We start from the raw sequence: 23432 nt of genomic DNA, 5'->3' as shown, positions 1-23432 counted from the left end.
AGCTGCCTTACTGTTCAAAGTCTTCTTGCACGGGAGGGTGGAAGGCCTCTTCTTGGCATTTAAAAGATGGTGACTCTTCTTTGACCTTTATGGGAACAAAAAGCAGAAGAGGGTTCAGCTCCGCTGTGGTGCTGGGAGCGGAGGTCTGGGTGCAAGAGCAGGACACCAGGCACAGTTCCCCCAGCCCGGGGAGCCTGGCACAGCCCTGCACTTTGCCGAGGTTTGGTGATGCTGAGCAGGGCGACCACAGACTTGCCAGGTCCCAGTCCTGGCTGTGACACAGCAAGGGACACAGGCCACAGACTGCCAGGGAGGCTGAAGCCCTGACACCATGCAAATGCACCCGGGAAGCTGGGAAGAATGCTGCTTTTGTCAAAAATCTTCTTTTCTGTGAATATTTTCACACTGCAAAAAAAGCTGCAGACTCTTTGTCCCGTCTTTGCACTGTGCAGACTGACAACAGCTTATCAGGCTCTCGCCTGTGACAGGTTAAAACCACCTTGTGAACCCAAACCCCGCAGGTGTCGTAAGCCAGTGGCACAGAACCACACTGAGCACAGCTTGGATCCAGCACTTTGAGCTTGTAAAGGGAAAATAAAAATGAGTTACAGGAACGACTTCACTGACACACTTTTTAAGAAGTTCAGTGAGAGCAGATGAGTCTCTGATTTATTTTAAATGCCGTTCATTCTCACAGTGCTACAAGCGAGGCCCGTGCTGTGCTCTGGCTTGTGGCAGGAGCCACCCCAGGTGGCAGGACCCCGGCTGCCCCGGGCAGGATTCCCCCTCCTGCCAGTTCAGTATCTCCCTGCTCATTCTGCTGCCACCAAGTGTCCTTCAGGTCCCCGGGAGCTGACACCCAGTCTGGCAGTGGCTCCGGGCAGTGTCTGGGGTGCAGGAGCAGGCAGAGGAGCCCTGGCAGCCCCAACCCTCCTGGCACCTGCTGCCCTGCTGCCCCTGTCCCGCTGCCCCTGCCCCATCACCTCCCTGGCACCACAAATGCAGCCCATGGAGTTGTATTTTCCCCTGAACACTCTGAAAGAGAAGGAACGAGATCGAGTCCAAGGTACAGATTTTGCTGCCTGTTCTCTGCGCCAACCACCTCCATCCAAGAACAAACACAGCAACAGAACAGGCCTGCAACTGTAATATATACAGCCTAATTAATCACATTACTCATGAAAATATATTGGTATAATTAATAACACAAGGCATCTATATTGGCCTCTGTGGCGCAGCAAATTATGAGGCAGTAATACTTGGACGTGTTGACCTGTATTTCATACATAATCCATCAAGCCATTCCCGCCAGATCGGGTCTCCAGAGATGTGAACAACATGAAAACGATAGTTAAACAAACACAAGATGGACAGCAATACTGTCACATTAATCACTGCCAACACTGTGGGGAAGGGATGAGACACCCTGATTTTGTCCCATGTATTCTTCCACTTTTCTCTGTGCATGTTTTCCTGTTTCGTAGGCCTAGAAGGGGACCTCTTGCTGTTCACAGTGCGTAAGGACAGATGACAGTTTGGTGAGTGACAGCACATGGCAGTGGTGTTAAACAGGAGCAGCTGGGAGAGGCTGCAGCTTCCACAGGGATTCAGGGAACCGGCAACATGTTCCCGAGGTCCCCAGGGGAGCCAGGACAGGAGTGAGCTGCTGCCAGCTGACTATGCAGAGAACGCAAGAGAACACCCGAGCGGGGAGGTGATGGGGACAGGCCAGGGCAAAGACACCCAGTCAAGCACTTAGATCCAGCTTTTTACAAGTATCTCATAAACTGTAGCTATTTTGCCCCTCCAGACCTGGCGCAATAAGCAGCACGGTGAGCTGGAGCATGGGAAAGCTCCACAGCTGCCCCTGGCCACAACCGGAGGAAATCTCAGAGTCGATCGAGTGGAACCTGAATTCAAACCCCATCATCGTCTTGGTCTGTCAGACGTGTCTTCCCTTCCCTCACATCAGCTTTGCAAGACTTTTGCTCTGCCAGGAAATTACCTGAGGGGGAGGAAGAGCTTGTACCCCAAAACTGCATCACAGTGGTAAGTGCTACAGAACAGACCTGGTGCCACGGAACAGAGCCAAGATGCACCTGGTACCACAGCTTTACTGCTGAATGCATCCTCTTTGGAGAGTTCCTCAGACACATTTCACTGACTTCATACTTCATTACTGTTATCAGTTCTTGAAAGACAAATGTATGTGCAGAGGGAACCCTTTGATGAGAGGTATTGGATAAGATATGAGGGATGTAGCTGGCTATTAAGTGAATCTGGATTTAGTAACCCATTAGTGAGATTATATTTGGCAGTGCTAAGTAAAAGGTTTGCAGAAAATAGACAAAAATGTTTTCAATGAAAAAAGGGAATCCTCTGGTAAAAACAAAACAGAAATTAACCAGTTTGCTTAATTCAAGCACTGCAGCAAGAAGGTCTGCATGTGCAGCATGAGTGCATGGTCCCCCAGGGCTACACCTGGGCTTGGGAGGGCTCCCATCAAAGCTTCACCTATGAAATTAGTTTAACCATGTCTGTCATTAGTCATCCTTGTTCGAGCCCTCATTTGGAGGCCATTTAAAGGGGATTAAAGAAAATCTCCTCTCTATTCCCATACAATAGTGATTAATTCTCAGGACTCACAAGACATTTTCATATTGATGGAAAGAAGCAAAATGAACTCACAACCACAAAAGCTGTCGCCCTCCACCATGAACTAGGACTCAAAGCCAGCACGAGAAGAGGAATGACTGGGATGATGCCTGGGGTGCTGATTTATGCAGTGGGGGCTGCCAACACAGGGTACAGATCAGCGGTCTCGGGGAGGTGCCGGGGCAGTTCACGAGGTTGTGACGCTGGGCATTAGGTACTCCAAAATCCATCAAACACTTTGAATTACACAGATTAAAGCCTTTCACTGGAGATGCAATTTTTGGTTTGCCAACAAGTGGGAAGTTCTGCAGAGGAATCCTTTCCCCAAGGAGTGACTCGGCTCACCAGAGGCTTCCGTGGGCACACAGAGCACTGAGTAAATATTTTCTATGAAAAACCAATTCAAAACAACAAGTAATTCAAAATGTTCAGAAGCAAATCAAGTACTCGGATAGTCAGCAGGCCATCAGGACAGGGACACTATGAGCAAGAGGCATTTTTATCAGGCTGGTTCTTTTTCTCGCCCTTGGGTTCTGCTCAGTTGAGCCGTGCCAGCTGGCAGCTGCCCCCGAGTGACCCGCGCCTGGCCGGCATCCCCTTAACCACGGAAACATCGCTGACGCAAACAGCCTTTTAACATTGTTTACAGAACCACTATCATAAAGTGTATTTGCCCCTTTGCCCCCCTCCCTGGGGCTCTCAGGACCCCCCCGGCCCCGCTGAACTCGTGCCAGCATCACCAGCATGGCAGAGCCCCGCTGCGGCACGGCAACCCCATCCTCCGGCACAGAGGGATGTACAGCGCTGCAAACAGCCCAGCGCACAGAAGGCACCCTTGTTTAGGAAGCTCATTAATCTTTAACAGAGCGTTTGGGTTAATTTGAAAGGTCACTCACCCGTTAGCGTGAAGGGATCCCAACGGGCACGCTCCTTCCGCAAGCGCCGCAGCCTCAGTGGGACAGAGACATGGCCGAGTGAAACCTCCACTGTGCCACTTGCATCCTGTGCCCCAAGATGGGGAGTGGCCGTGGCACTCCCAGCACACCAGGCAGGGAACATCCTGCCATCCTGCAGCCAGACCCTGACCAACCCCCCCCGGCTTTGTTACCCCCTCCGGGGCACAATACCCACCTTGCTGTGGGTGCAGCGCAGGGCTTCAGGTGCATGGCGGGGGCTCAGGGGCGACGAGTGCTCGCTCAGCGATGTTGCTGTGGGCGATTCCCCACCAACACGCAGCCAGCGGTGACGGGGCTCCCCGGTAGTGCCGCGGCATCCTGGGCTGCTGGTGGCAGCTCTGCCGGCTCCCTGCCTGCCCCAGCCCTCGCCATCGCACAGCCCAGTCAGCCACGATCAACCCATCTTAAATAAAAGCCACCACCCGTGCCTGCATTGGAGCCGCTTTTCTGACTTCAGTGACTGCTCCGGTTTTGGATTTAGCATCTAGTGAGACAAGTCCTCGGTGCATTCTGTGTTAAATAACTAAGGTTAATTTGATTTGATGCACCACTTCATTATCATAAACAGCTCACAGTATGTCAGTCCTCTGTAATTACAGCTTCCTACAGCCAGCATCTTGTTCATTTTCTGTCACTGATCGTGCTTCCCTATGATCACCTCACAGCCAAGCACCTCTGCGTGAACTTCCCCCAATGGTTAATTAGGTATCATTTATTCTGTAGCTGACGGTTACACTAATTTACAAAAATAGGGGCAAGGATATTAAATTTACTTTTCATTACAGCCACATTTGCCTCTGATGATTGGGATGAGGCTGCGTGTGCAGGAGGGCAGGCGAGGAGGAGGAGGGATGTTGGGAAGGATGGTTCTGGTGAGGGGACACGGGTGCCCAGCAGCCCCAGTGCTGGTAGCTGGGCTCAGCAGCCCCTGCAGAGCAGCAGAGGACAAAGCACAGTCCAGTCACCACACTGATCCCTTTTCCAAAACAGGGCTGTTTCCTCACTGTCTCAGATTTAATTATGCCCTCGTACTGGAGGAGCAGCACTGGAGATGTTTGCCATTGATTTTACTTGACAAATTACTCTGGTGTTCAGTATCTTCCATATTTGCAGCTACAGAAACACAACCACGTTGGGCTATCCCACAGACACCGCAAAGTGGTTGATGGGACAAATCCCGCAGCACCACGCAATTAAAACAACATTGACCTGCTGAGATGCAGCCGAGTTTTGTTAAGTTTGAATTAACAGCACAAAAAATTTTAAAAGAAACACACTATGGCTATGGGTAGTGTTGCAGATGCCATGAACTGCCTGGCCCCCATGATGGCAAAGGTTAGAAAACCTCATAAGGAAGTAGCTGCCCACCCCAGGCTGAGCAGAGTTGCTCCGGTGCTGGCCCTGGGATGCACTGCACGGTGTGCAAGGGGAACCCCCAGCACAGGGCAGGGGTGCCCAGTGCACATGAGGAACACCCTGTAAACAACTGGAACAGCCCGTACACACACAAGAGACCAGATGGACGGAACTCCGTCCCCATCCCCGGGCTGGGCCCCATCCGGGTGTGTTCACGAAGCCACCCCAGCCCGCTGCACCGGGACACTCCGCATGCAGGTCCCCATCCCCAGACAGGAAACATAGCGCTCACCTGCAAAAGTCTCCCTGGGTTATCGTTTCTGGGGTTTCTTAACTGAAATAGCCACAGAGCTGAACTGAGGGTGTTTGCACTGGCTGCTGAATTAGCAGGGCACTAGACTGTAACAATATAAAATAGATATTGTTAAAAGCCACTTAAGACTTTCTCTGGCAGCGTTTGCTGAACCTTTGAACAAGAACCCAGGGGACAACCCTTTATTACCACTGTGACCAGGTCAATTACTCTAGAACTGAGCAAATTATTTATGAGGTGGTCAGCCTATTAAAACATTAACACATCCATCACTTAGCTGCTGATCTGGCTCCTGTCTTTATTGCACTGGTGTTGGGCTTGGGAATTTACTGGCATTTTATTTGGTTCAAAGCTATATTCATAAGGAAAAAAAACCCAACCACCCACAGCTTACTTCACAGAGCCTGAGTTACAGAGGGACCCTCTGCCACCTCCACACTCATGTGAGTTATATTTCATTTTGCTTTTTGTCTTTGTTCCTGTTGTCTTGTTGCATGGTCTAAACAAAGGCACAAATTGCAGGTCTTTAATTTGCAGAGATACTTCAGACTGTCAAAAATCAAATTTAGTTATTACCATCAGAATCTTTATCTGCCCTTTAAGTGCAAGTGCTTGCAGTGGGAATGCATGATGAGCTGGCCGAGTCGCCCCTTTGAAAGTGATAAAGCATCAAATCTTGAGAATAAATGGGCTGTGGGCACCCTGTGGTTCCAGTACAGCAAGAAGAGGCCGATAGTGCTTCACAGGAAGAGGGAGCATTTATTTCTGTCTGTCAAGACATGGGAAGATGGAGGACATACAAGGGATGGGAATTAGTGTCCTAATCTCCTGCGTCTACACTCTTCCCTTTTTCAAATGCCTTTTGGTTAGTCATTTTCCTGCATCTGATATTTTATTATCACATATATATATGTGATATATCACATATCACGTAATCTTTTATGACATTTCCAGATACTTATTAAATCAAGACAGAGAGCACTGCTTCATGTGCCAGCTGTTGGATGGGAACCCAGAGAGCAGGCAGACAGGGACACCTGCAGATGAGTGTCGGGGGGACAGGGACCCTCCTCTAATGGGACCAGGGATGGGCTTTGCCCACCTGGGTTTAAATCCATTCCTACACTATGTGGCACTGCATCTTGGAAAGAAATGGATTCCCAGGCTTTAGTCTATCACAGGAGAAGCTGAACATCAACATGACCAAGCAGAAGCAAACAGCCCACAGAGACAATCCCGTGTAGTGTGCCCAGCCTGGGCTCTACAAGGCCCAGCTTAGCAGGGCTGGGGCTGGAGCAGATGCCCCACAGAGCCCTGTCCAGGCTCCCTGGCCCCTCCACCAGCTTCCCGGGGGGCCACACACAGCAAACCCTCCGTTTGCTGGCAGCCTTCTTAATTACCAACCATTTGTTAACAGCCTTTGATGAATTCATTCTGAATTCCTCTGCTCTCGGGTGGTTCCTGCCACTCCAGGCACTGCACAGCATCACTCAGGGTTTGCGAGGGCTGGGACACTGCGGGGACATGTACATGTTGTGACCCCACCATGGGGCTGCAGTCATCCCAGCCCTGGCATAGGGCTCCCCGTGGCTGGAGCCCAGGGACAAACCCACTCTCAGACCCCTTGTAGATTAAAATCCAGCAGAACACAACTTCCCAGGTCCTGTCCCTCTGTGGGGCTGGTGGCAGCACCCTCCTGGTCCTCGCAGCCCGGGCTGTTTCCCTGAGGACGTGAGTGTGCACAGCTGATTGCAGCCCAGGTGCTGGCACCTCCAGCCCGGCCGTGCCACGCTCACCTGTGCCCATGCAGCCGACAGGGATCAATTGTCCTCATTACTTGTCTCCTTCATACCACAGAGGAACATTCACATGGGCGGGTTTTGATGGGAGCAGAATTGCTTGCCACAAAACTATTACAAAGCCAATTAAACTGAATAAAAATACAGGGTGTGAGCAAAGGGCTCCGGGGAGAGCTGCAGCAATGAGCCGGGGACGGCGCGGCAGGGCCTGGGTCACTTGTTTGTTCAAGGGCTCGTTCGCAGGGAGAGCCAGCTACAACTCAAAAAAATCTGTACAAGCAGCAGAGAAAAATTATTCACGAGCAGCGACACCATGGAAGTTGCTTCATTGCAATCAAATTAAAAAAGAGTTAGACTTGGGAGAGCCAGCAAACGTGCGAAAGGGGCAGGGCAGACATTTGTGCCAATTAAATCTTGCCCAGCTCATTCCCCTAGACGGCAAATCCTGACTACAAACATGAGCTCGTATTTACTGAAGCTGCCGCCGCCGCCTCGCGTTCCAGGCAAGCACAAGGGAGCCGGTGCGGGATGCCGGGTGATTGGCAGCCTCATTCAGCAACACACAGAAATCCCTTTTTTTGTTGTTTCTGCAAGCATCTTTAAAGATGTTTCTGAAACATATGGCTTCCTTCAGCGGCACAAAGGGGCTAATGATCGCCCGGGAATGCCCGGAGTATTAAATATGGAATCGCTACAGTTACAATGCCACACCAGAACAGCAATTCACATTCAGTGTCAGCTCAAAAGAGCTTTTGTGGATAATTAGTTCAAGGACAAAAAAAAAAATTGTTACCGATACTTAAAACTGTGTTGGCTGCGTTGGCGTGGTGGGATCTGCGAGCGGGCCAGGCCCATTGTCTGCCCTGCACCGCGGCTGCGCCCGAGCCGCTTCGCTTTTCTCTCCTGTTTCCTTCTGACAATGTGCGGGGAACAAAGGCCGGTGCTGGAACAGGGCGGTAATTCATCTGCAGCTGCCCCTTCCCAGCGCGGCCGCCAGCCCCACCAGACAGCGGGTCCCCAGTGCTCGTTTCCCAGGGTCTCCAGGGAGATGGCCGTGGACCTGCATCCTAATGACGGGCATCGCTGCGCCGGCTCCTGCGGCCCCGCGGCTGGGCTGCGCCGGCACCCACCCCGCCGGCATTATGGATTCAACCCTCGTTCCCCTCGCAGGGGAGAGTGAGCGGCCCCACCATGGTGAGGACATGGCTGGGGAGCACCGAGGCACCGGCCGAGCGCCAAAATAAACCCCACGTTGTCTGAGAGCCGCCACTTGGGGATTGGCAACCCAGCGTCACAGGTGGGCACGGATCTCCAGGACTACGAGCACCCGGCACCAGCTGCCAATTGGAAGGGAACCAGCCCCCCTAAAGCCACCCCACTGGGGACATGTTCCTGTTCCCATCCTGGCATGGAGGCAGCAGCACCAGCAGCTGCCCAGACCCCACCCGCGGGAGCCCTTGTGCAGCATCGCGATGTCCGCACAGCAGGGACACAGCAGCACTGACACGCACTGGAGACCCCTGCGCACCCCAATGTGACCCCTCGAGGACAGTGCCCTGCTCCCCAGGGCCGGCTGGTGGCTCCTGCAGCGCGAGGCTGCACGCAGCGGAGCGCCCGCCCGCGCCCGGCATGCTAATGAGCAGAGCCGTGCCAATTAATTGCTGGAAGGATCTGTTAACTCACCAAATGGGGAGCCGTGGTGCCAACGGGAGGGCAGGGCTTGGCGGCGGCACGGAGCTCCCCGCGCCCGCCAGTCCCCGGGCATCAGGTACGGCTCAACCACCACCGGGCAGGTGACGGCAGGAGACAGACCTGCTTGTATTTTTGTATTTAAATTTCTTTTCTTTTTTTTTCTTTGAGCTCACGTAGCATTTAGAGTCACATGCTGCCGTGAGCATCGGTCGGCACCGTCACGTGCCCGGGGTCAGGGCTCACGTGACGAGCAAACCTGATGAAGTGCCACTACGACCCATTTTGTGTCAACCCTAAAAAACTTACTTGTAAAAATCTAATTTATAACGGGTTAATGAATTAATTAATTTTTGAAGTAGGCTTCTAACCTTTAGAACCAAATAATTTCGGGGCGGGGGGGGGGTGGGGAGGGGGCAGGAGAGTGAGAGACGGGAACGAAATGCCAAGATTTCGATGAATATTTAATACACCCTCCGCGCTCCTCATAAGCTCCTGCGCCTTGGAGCCGTGCCAGCGCCATTTGAATCCCATCCTTTGTTAATAACTAAATTGACGCCTCTGTCGCTATTCGGCGTTTGTGGCTCCATCAAGCTGTGATCTGTCACAGCAGATCCAGGGGGAAGCACAACTCAATGAGGCCCGGCTCCCCGCCTCACAAAGCCAGGGCTGGTCCCGCAGCGGCACCGCGGGGCACTCCCCACCCTACAGAAACCCTCAGCTATGTATATATATAGGTATATATAAAAATACACAGATATATTTATTTTTTGGCCAGACTTAGGAGCAGAACCCTTCAGAAAGGTTGTTCCTGCTGTATTAAGTGCAGAATTTTGCAGTATTTGAAATATTCATAATTTTAAGCAGAAAGTAATAGCACGCGTACGTTTCCGTGATTCCACAAATAAACCTCTCTTCCCCCTCTGCCTGACAAGACCTCCCCGTGTCGCCTATGGAACCAGAGGGGCTGATCCTGCTGCTGGCAATGACAGTGACAGGACATGGGGACCACGACCCCTTGGGGGTCAGACCCACTGAGGGGGGATGTGATATTGGGGAAAAGGACTCAGTTACAAACCAGCCACAGCTCTGCTGGGCATCGACAGCTTGAAATTAAAAATCTAGTTCTGTGTGCACACAGACGTACAAATCAGATAAACAAATAACAAAATTTTCCCTATGAAAGTCAAGCGGTACAGCTCGGTGCCTTTCCTGCAGCGGGGCTGGGGTTGAGTGGTGACGGGGACACCACGGCTGCTGTGGGACGCCGTGTCCCTGGTAGCCCTCCTTACTTTGCAATTAGTTTAACTAATTGGGCAACAGCTTCAGCATAATTCACTTGATTCCTCTAAACCATTAATTATTCTGCATTCAGGACAAACACGCTCTGCAGTTCGCTGCGTGCCGGCAGCTTCATTGGCATTCCCGGCACACGGCGGCCGCTGGAAGCGAGTGTCTGCTGCTGTGCCGGCTCTAACGAAGCGCGGCGAGGGAACACTCCATTGGCCACACGCCGCAGGAATGGGGGAAAAAAAAAGGAGAAAAACAAACCCAATTTTCATTTTGTATTAAATCAGCTGCGTGCATGGCAGGGAAACGGCGGCTCCTGCACGGGGTGCCGGTGGCTGCAGCTCCTGGTCCCGGCACCGGGGTGAGGGCAGAGCACCCGCCGTGCCAGCCCCTCGCTGGGCACGGGGAACAAGGGGCTGGGGTCTTGTTCCCATCAGCGGGACATGCCCCGTGCTCTTGGTGAATTTGGCGAGAGCTGGTGCTGTAACAGGCGCTCCCTGAGCTTCCCAGAGCACCAGGAGAGCTCAAGGCTGGTGCAAGAGGTAGCGGCTCAGCGGATGGAGAGGGGGATCAATGCCAGCACTGTCCCGCTCTGGAGAGCCAAAACAGGTGGAAAATCACTGGGATCAGGCAACTTGCAGCTCTTGGCACCTGCAGACCAGCCCTGTGGTGCCAGCCTGGCACATTGTCTGATGGTGGGTCCCTCCCCAAGACACTTATGTCACTGTGGCCACAGCTCCCACCTGCAAGCAGCTCATGCCCTCCTGTTCCCATCCCCATGTCCTCATCTCCCCGCTGGTTCCAGTGGCCAATACACGGAGAAAACTCATCTGAGCAACGACATCACAGGCACCAGGCCATGTGTCAAACAGCCGGTGTCACGGCCACCCCACTCTCCTGGGTGGGAAGGACGTTCACCACAGCTCCCTCCAGTGCCCCAAGAACCCCCGGCATCCGGACCTGAGCGCAGCACAAGCGCAGCAAAGTGCTTCTCTGGTCACCCCCAAAACCACTAACTGTGCCTCATGCTGCCATCCGTCGGGGTCACCATGAGTGTCCCCTTGGTGCCTGAAGGCCCAGGAGAGCAGGATTTAACACCACTGGCGCTGTCAGCGTGGGTGTCAGTCAGTATGGGGTTCAGAGCCCATGGCACAGGGTCCCCAGGTGCTGCCACCTCCCTGCACAGCTGCGGATCACAGAATCACAGAACATCCTGAGTCAGAAGGACCCACAAAGATCATCAAGTCCAGCTGCCATCCCTGCATGTGACAGCCCCAAAATTCACACCACATGGCTGGAGCGGGGGCTCCTGCGCCGGGCAGGTTGCAGTCCCTCTCCCCGTGTGGCTGCTGGGATGCCCAGGATGGGGCAGACACCACAGGAAACAAACCCATGGGCTCTGCGCAGCCCCCGCCTTGGTCCAGGGCAGCCCTGCCAGCCCCCCCTGCCCAGCACTGGCACCACCAAACACAGGCCAGGGCGGGAGGATGTGGGATGGGCTGGGCACGCAGTGACATGGTGGGGACACGTCACCTACCTGCTCTGCCGGCGGGAGGGGACGTTGTGGAGTGTGGGGACCCCGCGTGCTCGGCCGGCGCTGCCCCGCACGACGCAAGCCGGGCGGCCGCCGGGTCCCAGCTCATTCGCGGAGGCGAAAGGGAGCGGCCGGCGGGAGACCCGGCATTTTCAGGAGCTTTTTTTCCCTCTTGGCAGAGATGACGGAGCGCCCCGGCTTCATCTGTCACTCCAGCGCTGCCGCACCGAGCCGTAGGCGCCGTGTTATGTCCTTCAGACACAGCTCGATGCCATCTGGGCAAAATGCCATGAGGTCCCTGGAGAGCGGGGAGGATCGCGCTGCCTCCGAGAGCCGCGCCGAGTGCCGAGTACGCCGCGATCAACAGCGATTAACCGCTTTGTGGCTGGGGCGCAGCGCAGAGCGGGGCGCGAAGGGGACGCTCGGCAGGGACACGTGGGGCTGGCACAACGTTAACCCCGTGTCAGACGTCCCGTAGTGAGGGCAGGGCCATGGGCAGGTCACGGTGGGGCTGGCAGGACATGGAGCACCGATGCACCTGGAGGCTACGGGACACGGGTGCTCAGAGGCCCCTGTTGCTGCCTCGGTGCCAGCAGCACAGTGGGTGCTGTGTCCTGGGGGGTCCAGCTGCCCCCCCTCCCCACAGCCACGGGACCACCAGGCGGGGATGTCACCCAAGGGATTTGTGCACCTGTCATGTTGTCACAAGGGGAATCAAACACCCCGACCTGCCCAGGTGAGAGCAGGAGCAAAGGGGCACCCAGAGGTTTGTCCCCACGGGGGGTTGTCCCCGGGCCTTGGGGAGCAGTCGAAGGGCCGGTTCCCACCCCTGCTCCCCCTCGCCTTCGCCTGGTGAAGCTTTTAGAGGCTGCACAGCACTTACTCTCAAGAACAGCTCTGGAGCTGGGAGTTTCCTTTCCCTAGATCAGCACAGTAAATCCCAACATTATGTGCTAAAACAGAAAAAATGAAACATTAAGAACAGCTCAAAGGACAGGGACACGGACCTGGGAGCTGCCAGGGGATGGGGCAGCACCAACGCAGGGGGGATGGGCACAGGGTCCCCTCTCTTGTCCTCACAGCCAGGCTGCACGGAGATGTCCGTCTGTCTGGCCAGAGACCCGCTGTCCTGCTCCCCCAGCCCTGCCGGCGCTGTGAGTCGGACACAGGGGGGATTTGCTGCAGCCCGGGAAAGCACCACTGCATGTAATTAAATTGTACATCCAGTTAATTACTGATAATAATGTATTTCCTTCTCCAACACAGGCTTCTAGTAAAGCTTTTGCTGACGACAGCAAAGCAAAACGTGTTGTTTCCGTTAGTTTTTTAAAATGAAAAAGCCTAATTTGTCTTAACATGACACCAAAATGTTCTCTGGCTCCAGCCTGCACTCACTAACAATCTTCGCAGTCACATACCAAGGAGATTCAATTATCTGGCAGAACATGTCCCAAAGGCATTCGGATAATTACAAACATGAGTGCAAAATCTGCCACTAATTATTAAAGAAATACCAAATAAGGAGACCAAATGATAGGAAAGTAGCGTTACAGGGTGCAAAAATCCTTCCCACGTGCAGGATGGGACGGTGTTTTCAGCGGGACAGTCACTGCGATGCTGGAGCCCCTGCAGGGGGAGGCACCGCTGCAGCCCCCCCAGAGCGGGACAACACTCACCGCAGGGAGCAGGTCCGGCCGCCCTCGTCCCGCACAAACCACCTGAGCTGGGCAAATCAGGACACAATGGGCCAAGGGACAATGTGAGGGGTGGGGGAGGAGGCTCCCAGCACCACAGTGAAATGCACCTTTGGGTGACCCCCATCCCCTGGCACAGGGCTCCTCCACGTGCCGAGCATCGTGGTGGGATTTATCTCACCTGACACTATCAGATTTGCTTTGTATTTTCTTTAGACCTACACAGTCTTTGCATCAAGGTTTGGGGCAGCGGGAGCTCCTGGGGGAAGCTCGGGAGCAGGGAGACGCTGGCGAAGCGGCTGGAGGTGACATCGGTGCTGCCGAACCCCCTCCCCAATTCCCTCCAGCACAACCAGTGCAGAGAGAACCGCGTCCTGTGGTATTCACACTGACATTGCCGCTGCCAGCCCTGCAATAACAGCAATTACGCTGAATATAGGTCACAAATTATTTCTGTTGAATATTCAGCAGCTTGGATCAGAGAACGGTCCCGTACAAATGGATGTTTTTTCCTGTCTCCTGCGTGTGGCAGCTACAGATCTCTGGGCAGCCAGAGCAGCTCGCGAGATGCTCGTGACACCATCACACTCAGCAGAGCCGCAGTGCGATCGGAGCGGGAGGGAAGTGCTGCTGGCTGCCCGCGCACCCACACCAGGCTCCAGTTTGCCTTGCAGCTTCTCAATGAATGGCTGTTTCAGTGGCCAACGTAGGGCTGCTGGGCTCAGCCCTTTGGGATTCCTGGTCCCTTCCCACCGGACCCTTCCTCCCAGCCTCCCCGGGACAGCCCAGGGCCCGGGGACATGAGCCGACCCATGGAAAGGGCCCCATTGCCAAGGCGGGATCCCAAATGTAACCCTGGCCCCCTGACCTCAGGAATGGAGCAGCAGCAGATTTCCACACTCTCCGTCCGTCTGTCCGTCCGTCCTGCCTGCAGCACAGGGGGAGTCCCCGGAGCCCAGCAGAGTCTCTGCTCGCCCAGCCCGGGGCTGGGGACACTGGATCCGGGTCTCTGTGGAATGTCACCTGCCTGGCTCTGTCCCCAGATGTGAGATGGCAAGATGGTGGTAGATAAAAAGTCGCAGCAGTCCAGAGCTGGTATTTCAAACTCCAAGGACAATGTGGAAGCTGTTTAACTGTAGTTTACCAAAACAAAACAAAAACAACCCACGAAAAACCCACCCACAAAAACAAACACCTTACCCCCCCCCCCCCCCCCCCCCGCAAATAAAAAGAGAAACAAGAAAAAAATAAAGGAATGAAAACCAACCCCACACTGTGATTTGAAATGAGAAGGTGTCTGCTTGTAACTCAGTTCACCTGCTGGTTCTTGTTGCCGTCTGTAGTTACAGGTGGCTTTTCATCCCGGGAGGTTCATGTCCTGTCCGATGCCCCGTGGTCTGTTCTCCCGGGGCTCTGAGCAGGACAGCGCAGCCCAGAGCTCCAGCCCTGCTGGCTCCAACCAGACACGCTCAAGGCGCATTTGGAAACAGCACAAAGCTCCCGGCCGGGGCAGCGGCAGCACCAGCCGTGATGCTCCTGCCCGCCAAGCCCGGGGCTTGGAAGGGAGCCCGTGTTTGAGGGCTCCCAAGGGGAAAGCGGCTTCTCCGTGACAGCGTTTTGGCAAAACCAGAGTTATTTAAATACAACAGCTTCTTCAGTCAAAGTAAATAATAATTAAGTAAACTCAATTAAAATCAGGAATGCTCCAAAATAGTCTCAGAAGTGTCTGAGCGTTTGACTCAGTTCCTCATGGGAGGAGAGCGGGCTCGTTCCAGAGCTGGAGACTCACTGTGCAGGGGACGTGGCCGGTGACAGCTGAGCACTGGGACACGGGGACCAGCGGCTGAGGCTGCAAGCGGGAGGGGAGTGATGTGAGGGACGGGACAGGGGTGTCTCTGCCTCCTCCCCACCTCGGGGCTGCCACGTGTCCCCATCTCAGCCCCAGCGGGGTTTGCTCGGGGCCCTCAGGGTCAGAGACACAAACTCTCATCACGGGCAGCCTGGACGTACCCAGCAGACGAGCAGCTCTGGGGTGCAGCCCAGCTCAGCGCCTGTGTTCAGGGCACCCCGTCCATGGGGCAGAGCGGGAGCTGCCCTGGGCATCCCCCCGGGGCCGGAGGGGTCCCCCCACTGCCCTGTGCCCAGGGCACCCCGTCCATGGGGCAGAGCGGGAGCTGCCCTGGGCATCCCCCTGGGGCTGGAGGGGTCCCCCCACTGCCCTGTGCCCTGGATGCTGGGAGACACTCACAGGAATCCCCCAGACACCCCAGGAGGAACCCCCAGCGTGGCTGAAAACAACCTGCACACGTCCCCTCCGCCGGGCTCGGGCAGGGGAAGAGCCACACGGCCACGGGGCACGTATGGCCGAGCAGAATGTATGTCAAACAGAACATAATTATATCTCTGCAGTGACTATTTTTTCCACCACGTCCTCATTTCCATGCTGTCCTTAAAACAATGCAGAGTGTTTTCATCTGCGACACAGAGTACATCATTTGCTCAGGCATCCTTTTGTCAAAAAGGCTCTGTCCTTTCATCAGCCTAATAATAATTAAAAAATAATGAAATCAAGCTCTTTTTGAGGATGTCCTTAGAAAGCCCAGGCATTCTGGAGAGATGCCAAGGTGCCTCCTAAGCTGCAGCGGGGAAGGATGGTTTAGTCTGTGCTTTGGTTCTCAGCTTGCAGAAAATTGATGAAGGCTGCTGATTTGGAACTGCAAACGTCAGATACGTATGCAGGCATCTATCTTGGTTTTCCTGTGAAAACATCACGATCTGTCTGCACCGATGGCAACGCCGAAAACAAACCAGGAGGAGTCCCAGCTCCAGCAGAGCCCAGCGCCGGGACCACCGAGGGCACGGGCTGAGCCCCGGCCAACACAGATTGGGTTCAACCCTCGCCTGGCCTCGTCTTACCAATCAACAGTCAGCGAGCATGACAAATTATTGTTTGCAGATGTCATTAGCTGAAAACAAGGCAAATCTGCATATGCTTAATCTTAATTAGGGAGACTTGGCAAGGAGCCCTTGCTCGTTGCTACCAAACAACCATTTTGCTCACAAAAAGGCGACAGAAGCCCAGGCGTGTGCTAACACGCACGAGATGTGGATGAAAAAACCGCCTGCAAAAGCCTCATCCTGCCCCATTTGCAGGGGGTGAGGGGCGGGAGGGGACCCGGCCAGGGCTGCCGGGGGGGTCACACCAGAGCAGAGCTGGTATAAGCTAAAGCTGAGGAATTTCACCACCAAATGCATGGTTGCTAATTATTCAACTAGCGTTTACCTCTCGAGGGAGCGGGTGTTGATGGACCTGGCGGAGGCGTCTCCACTGGAGCAGGAGGGGATGTGTGGACAGGTCGGGCTCTGCCACGGCCGATCAGGGTGTGACCGCAATTGGAGCCCCCGCCACCCACAGAGGGCAACCTGGGTCACAGACTTGGCTGTGACCGTGTCGGCCCCAGAGACATCAGCTGGGCAGGGGCAGCACCGGCACCCACACCCCCTGCAGTCCACCAGCCAAAGTCCTGGAATCCTCCTGGCAACCTGTCCTCCACACAGCATCTTCCTCATCACCACCCTCCTCCTCCAAAACCCTCCCGCCGTCTCCCCTGCCTAGAGCAGCCTGGTACAACCCAATGGGGCATTATCTGCTGTTGCACAGACGACGAACATGGTGCAGTGGGTCTGGAAAGGTGCCGTCACCCCACACATGCTGCGGAGCTGGGACCATTTCCAAGGGCACCGCGGTTCCCCGGGCATCCACGCTGCCGGCACCGCATGTCCATGGCCGGGTGCTGCCAGCTTGCCCACGGCACACATGGAGCCGGGAGCAAGAAACCCACTGACATTCCAGTTCACCTTTCCTGAGCGGGAAGCGGGTGCCCACATCATGGAGCCACCGCCTTGTTCACTGTGTGTCTGGGTTTGGTTTGTACCCAGAAAAGCCAACGGGGCCGCACGTTGCCAGAGACACGGTGCAACGCCAGGATGGGCTGCAGGTAAACGCTTTGAGAACCACCAGATATTTAGCAAAAATAGGCCAACAAGGTGGATTTTGGACAAAAGCAAGCCTGTCATTTTATAAGCTGGTGCCCCCCTGGCCAAGGCAGCGAGAAGCGCCTGCGCTGACTTTCCAATACTTAATTTTATGCTTTATCAAATTTACAGCATATTTTACACTAAGGGGAATTAAAAGAAGGCTGGGAATCATCCAAACATTTCACTTGCAATTGAAATTGACTCCAAGATGATACGCTAGGGGGGCCAAATGAAAGACATTCCACCCAAGCAAACTGCTCTACCTGCTGTCTTTAGAAACGCCAGTGCCCGCTCTGGGCAGAGCGCTCAGACCCCCCAAAAGCCTCGCAAACAGATTTAGCTCAGCAAAAAGCACAGAGGTTGGAATGTTTGAAGCAGCAACATCCCAGTGTAACTGTAATTAACGGATTCAACACCAGCGGTGGCAGAAACTAAGAAGCGACAGATAAAGAGGAGCCCATGGCTTCCTGTTTGGCATCCAGAGAGCGCAAAATCCATCTGCAGACATTTAAAACATTAAATGTGTTTTGGAAGAGACGACTGCTGTATTATTTGATTCTGCCCTCATATGTGGTGTGTTTTTCAGCTAGAGATGAACAGATGAAGATAACTACAGGTTTCAGGGGTAAGAGCACACTGAACCCCGAGCAGGACCCAGCCCCGCTCCCCGTCCCGGTGAGACCCCCGCAGCTCCGGGGGACCCTCATCCCAGAGCCAGCAGAGCCCTGACAGTGTCACCAGCGCCGACAGTGTCACCACCGCCCCGATTCCAGAGCCTCCTTCCCCAGAATGGCGCGCTCCCCCCAGCTCACCCGGCATCCCCCAGCCCAGTGGGACTCCTGAGAGCTTCAGGCCTTGATTAGCTCTTCCTTTTAATTAGTCTCATTTAGAAGTGTTGCCTCCTTCAACCTTGGGCTGCCTTTGCCTTCTCCGCCTGACCTGTTAATGGCTGCCCCATGAGGAGGGGATATTCCTACCAGGTTCCCTCCCCACCAGCCCCCCCAGGTGACACCACAGCCCAGAGCCGGCTGGTTCCCCATGCTGTGACACCCCGAGCTGCCCCTCACCAGCGCCACGTCCCCTCGGCTGCAGACAGGGCAGCTCTGTGGCTGCTGTGGTCACGCAGGATCCATCCGCATGGAGAGCTGAGCTTGCCACACCATTAACTTATATTAAAAACCTTCCTGTGGAACCCAGTTCCAGGGCAACAACGCGAAACACAAATCTCAGTTTACCCGGTTTCAGTACAAAACCCAGCCTCTAAAGAACGAGCACCTCAGCTTGCGAGGCAAGAATACAGAAAACAGCTTGGCCCCAGCCGTTTCTTTCCAAGCTGCACTTCTGCCTGGCATTGCAGTTCGGAACTTCAGAACGTTCAGTAACGAACACTGCAGCTTTGGGACAGCGAGCTGCATACAGAAGCGAGATCATCTCTGTTTCCCTCCTTCCACAAACCCCAACATCTGGTGGAAGGGGATGAGCAGGGTGAGGGGCTGGGGTGACGGCAGACAGGACACTACAGAATGCACAATGGTGCCTTTACCCATGGGGACCTACCTGTGGGTGACATGTCCCAGGGGACTGAGGGACATCAAATCCCAGAGAGCAGATGCCCCAGGCACGTGTCTCCATCCTCTGTGCTCCCACAGCATCTCCCCAGCCCGCCAGCACCGGTTCCCATCAGACAGCACAACCCTCGCCAACAACCCACAAACCCACCACCCGCTCACCATCACACCCACAAACCTCTTTAGAACCAGGAAAGGCAGCTGGCAGAAGCTGTCAGAAATTGAGCTCACACGTTGTTCAACGTACTCTTTTTTCCTTAGCCTGGGAGCCTTGTATTTTACTAAACTAAATCTCCCCAAAGCTGGGGGAGATGAGGCAAATGCATTTCCTGCTGCGTGGAGTTCAAAAACTGCCCTGGAAAACTTCTCAACACAACTGTAAGTCAGAGTTACCTGCGTGGGCCAGAGAATCACTGCATTCTGGGTGTCTATTGCTCAAACAACTTGGAGAAAAGTAATCCTAGGAAACTCCACGTACAGAGTAAATTAAATTCATAGGAGACGGAGAAATCAGTAATGCCGCTCAGTGCTCCAAGAACAGGGGATTTAACTGAGCGCCAAGGCAAGCATGGACAGTAGCATTCGACAAGCTTTCAGCACAAACTTATGTAAAATACACAATTTTACCTGGTTTTATGGAGCTATTCCATAAAGAAACGTCCAAAATCTCACTTCCACGCAAGTTTACTAATTATTCTGAACCTTGGTAATAAAGCATAATTAACGCACCCCAGCTCCAGGAAGAATCCCATGTCACCCAGTCCTGCATTGTCTGTGTCATGAGGCCAATGAACCAGAGCCCGGTGCAAAAGGCACCATCCCTGCTCCCCAGGAGGGGACAGTCCCATCTGCCCGTGGCCACCTTGGGGACACGAGTCCCTGGACGAGCACACGGAACGACCACGACAGACCTGGGCTTGCTGGTGCTGGGAAATAAAAATCTGAGTGGCTTATTGGCAAGTCTGCGTCACCTTGTGCAGAAACACTGGGAATCCACCCAGAATGCCTTGGCACAAAAACGTACAAACCCCTGGCAGGGGAATCCGGTACTAATTCTGGTTTGTTCCTATTTTCACCATTGGAAACACGGGATGCTCAGTTCCTAACCCAATATTTCAATGTGACAGCCGCCCCACTGCAAAGCAAGATGAGTTATTATTTTACTATTTCTGTACTGCTCAATACCCCAGTACCGGTACCTACAAACAGTGACACTTGTTGAACAAAATAGTCTTCGCAAGCAGGAAGCCCTGAAATGCTGCTTTAATTAACAGAACTTTCCAACAGAACTCTTGGGGCAAATCCCAAACAGCTGAGGGCTTTCGCTACTGAATTCAATTGTTACCGGGACATTTTGCCCTTAATGCATAACAAGAGATTTTTAGCACGCTGCCTTTCTGAGTGGAGCAACACCCACCGCTGCCTTTTTAAAAATTATGTCTGTCTTGAAATTCTCAAGCTAATTAAATGACATTTACTCACAGCAGAAACCTGCTGGGCTGGGGGGCTTGCTGCTGCCAAACCCCACTGAACAGGAGGGGTAGTTGGTACCAAGTGGCACCACCGTATGAAAAGACTAATAATAAAGCTTCTGTTTAAAAACACTAACATCCTGCTGATCAGCACTGTCAAGAGAAAACACAGATTACAGGGCATCTTAAAAATCCGTGTCAGTGTTTGCTGGCGAATGCCAACAGCTTTCTGAACGAGCTGGAACGACGTTGACGTGTGACAGCTTCACATTTAAGGTTATTTTGAGACAGTCCGTACCAGCCATTACTAGTGGCTGTATTTTGGGGCCATACACTGCCTTTTACAATATCAAACCAAGTCTACTTGGCACATGAAGAAGTGGTGCACTAGGCAGTACCTCCCCACATGGCATCACTTCAGATTTACGGTCTGGCCAGGCTTTTGCAGATTAAACCCACTGTGAAGTTCTTTAAAGGTACTTTTTTTTGTCACTCCTCTCTCTGCTAACGTTCAGCTATCACTGGAAACCTCATCACATTGGATAGTTTACTGAAAACTTTTTATTGTAATCAAAAAGTGACATAACAGGGCTGTAATGTATTCTGCAAATCATTCTGCTGGTATTTTATAACTGATACCAGCTTCTTCTGCCAGGCAATTAAAAAAAAAACTCAAATGTGAAAATCTTCACAGTACAGTAAACTCCACCCAAACTAATTAACGGTGGTTAAAAAGAAGATGCCCCAGCAAAACCTTTCATGTTACATGGTCACAACTCACAATTCTGTACAAAATGTTCACTTTTATAAAGCTCTGATGTAAAAATCAAATAATCAAGCAGCAATATTTTAAGTGCAGCACAGGGTCTTTCATGTCATTATTTACAACGCTTGAATTCGTTTACATTTTAACAAAATTTAATACAGATGACTTAGGAATTAAGTCATTTTGTTATTATCTGTCGTTCTATGTAGGGACAGATTTCACTTTTTGGTCATCTTTCTCTTTATCTTTGCTCTTCTTCGACTTTTTCTTCTTGTGTTTGTGTTTTTGGCTCTTTTCCAATTCCGTTTCATTTCCAAGGTGTTTCTTATGCTTCTTGTGTTTCTTATGCTTCTTGTGCTTCTTCTTCTCTTTTTTCTTCTTCTTCTTCTTGCTGTCCTGGCTGTCCCCGGAGCTGGCGCTGCTGCTGTGGCTGCGGGTCTGGCTCTCGGACGGGCTGTGGCTGCGGCTGCGACTCACGCTGGGGCTGCTCTGGCTCTGACTCACCTCGGGCTGCTCGGCGGCCGCAGCCGCTACCGGCTCCTCCTTCGCCTTTTCAACCACCTTTTCTTTCGGCTCTTTAGGATTTTTCCCCGGAGCTTCTTCCTCTTTTGCAGATACGTTGCTCTCACTGTCACTCTCGTTGTAGTCGGGCACAAAGGCAGCCTCGTCGGTCTCTCGCGTCAGGTCGGAAGAGAGGCGTGAGGAGCTGCTTACCTGAGGCTTGGGCTTGATCACGCTCTTATCGTTCTGTGCACTCACGTTCTCTTTCTCAGATTTTACATCTGGGGATTCTTGTTTCAAAGGTGGTTTAGTAGCAGCTGGCTCTTTCTCTTTTTCTTTTTCTTTCTCTTTCTCTTTTTCTTTCTCTTTTTCTTTTTCTTTATTGCTCTTCATTTCTGGTACGTGCTTCTCTTTCTCCTTCTCCTTTTCTTTCTCCTTCTCCTTCTCTTTGTCTTTTCCTGAATTTTTATCCGCAGGTTTGTGTTCCTCCACTGGACGCTTGGACTCGTGAGCAGCTTTGTGCTCAGCCTGTTTCCGCTCGCGCGGGGGGCTGTAGCTGCTCCGCTTGGCTTCTCCAGGGCCCTTTTTGGACGGCTCCGCTCGCTCCTCTCTGGGTTTACTTTTCTGGACTGACGCAGATTCCCTGGTTCGAGAGGGGGAGTCTTTCCTCCTTGCAAATTCACCCTTCTCATCTCTGCGCTTGGAACTAGAATGATCTCTGCTGCCATCATGATCAGACTTCTTGTCTCGGTTAGGAGTGAAGTCTTTAGCAGTGGATCCACGGCCAGTGTCGTGTTTCTCTGAAGATCGGCTGTCTTTGGAAGATTGAGAAATATTTTTGCCATTTCCTTGCTCAGCTGCACGTTCCGAGTGGTCTTTCTCGGGCTGAACAGTGCTCTTTCTCTTCTCAGAAGTGTCCTTATCTGACAACGAATGATCCCGGTCTTTGGTTTTTCCTTTTTCATTCGAGACAGAACTTTTTGAACTTTTTGCGTCGTGCTGGGAGCTTTCATAACTTGCCTCTTTTGTAGTTTTCTGTGTTTTCTCCAAAGGCTCCGTCTCTTTTTCGTTGTGTTTTACAGGGTTTGGTGGCTTAGCGCTCACATTTTTTATAACACTAGCAGGTTTGCTGATGTTTGTGGGCACCTGGGTGGATTTAACGTCTTCCTCCTCAGACTCAAAGTCATCTTTATCCCACTTGGACTGTGGGACCTGGATCATAATGATGACATCTTCAGCAGGGGCAGTTATATCATTATTATACTCCTCCATGGTCTTAATGACAGTTCGTTTTGTATCTGTCTTTTCTTCTGTCTTTCTAACGGGGCTTCCTCCAGTAGAACTAGTGCTAAGAGGAAAAAAAAAGGTACGTTAATAATGATACACACACTGTCATCTCTTGTAACATTTTATAAAATGGCTTTTGCTTCAATCCTAAATTTTCAGTATTTTTTTCAAAAGATGTTCAATTAAGGGAACAGACAAGAGAAAGGATGAGTCCACCAGCTGAGATTATGAGCAAGCAATTCATTCAGTATCTTCCTACTATACATTTAATTAACAAAGACACAAGATTATCAGATTGGGGACTGTCTGATCTGCTAATTCCTTCATGTCCTATTTCTACCAATGGCACATAAACTAGATATACATTCTTGTTTCAACATGTAAGCAAGCAGTTATGGAGAGGTATACACAACCAAAGTTTTACTCTCATGTCTCAGCATTTGTTAGAAAAATGTACATTTAAAAGCTTTTCAGAATATCAGGACACTATCTTAAGTCTCCAGTGATGTCCTAA

At 52.6% G+C, this 23432-nt stretch overlaps 1 protein-coding gene across 8 annotated transcripts in view; it reads right to left on the bottom strand.

Moving 5' to 3' along the window:
* Positions 1-20907: 20907 nt before the first annotated feature.
* The window catches only part of RBBP6 (RB binding protein 6, ubiquitin ligase), a 28372-nt gene continuing 25847 nt past the window's right edge, over positions 20908-23432 (bottom strand). For all 8 annotated transcript variants that reach the window (XM_080354199.1, XM_080354205.1, XM_080354202.1 and 5 more), the window contains one exon: positions 20908-22979. In XM_080354199.1, coding sequence (XP_080210325.1) covers positions 21332-22979 — 1648 coding nt within the window. In that variant the 3' untranslated portion in view covers positions 20908-21331. The remainder of the gene's footprint in view (positions 22980-23432) is intronic.

Source organism: Nesoenas mayeri (genome assembly GCF_963082525.1).
Source record: "Nesoenas mayeri genome assembly, chromosome: 15".
NCBI classification, from domain to species: Eukaryota; Metazoa; Chordata; class Aves; order Columbiformes; family Columbidae; genus Nesoenas; species Nesoenas mayeri.
The sequence above is the reverse complement of the archived record's forward strand: the minus strand, read 5'-3'. Positions and strand labels throughout refer to the sequence as shown.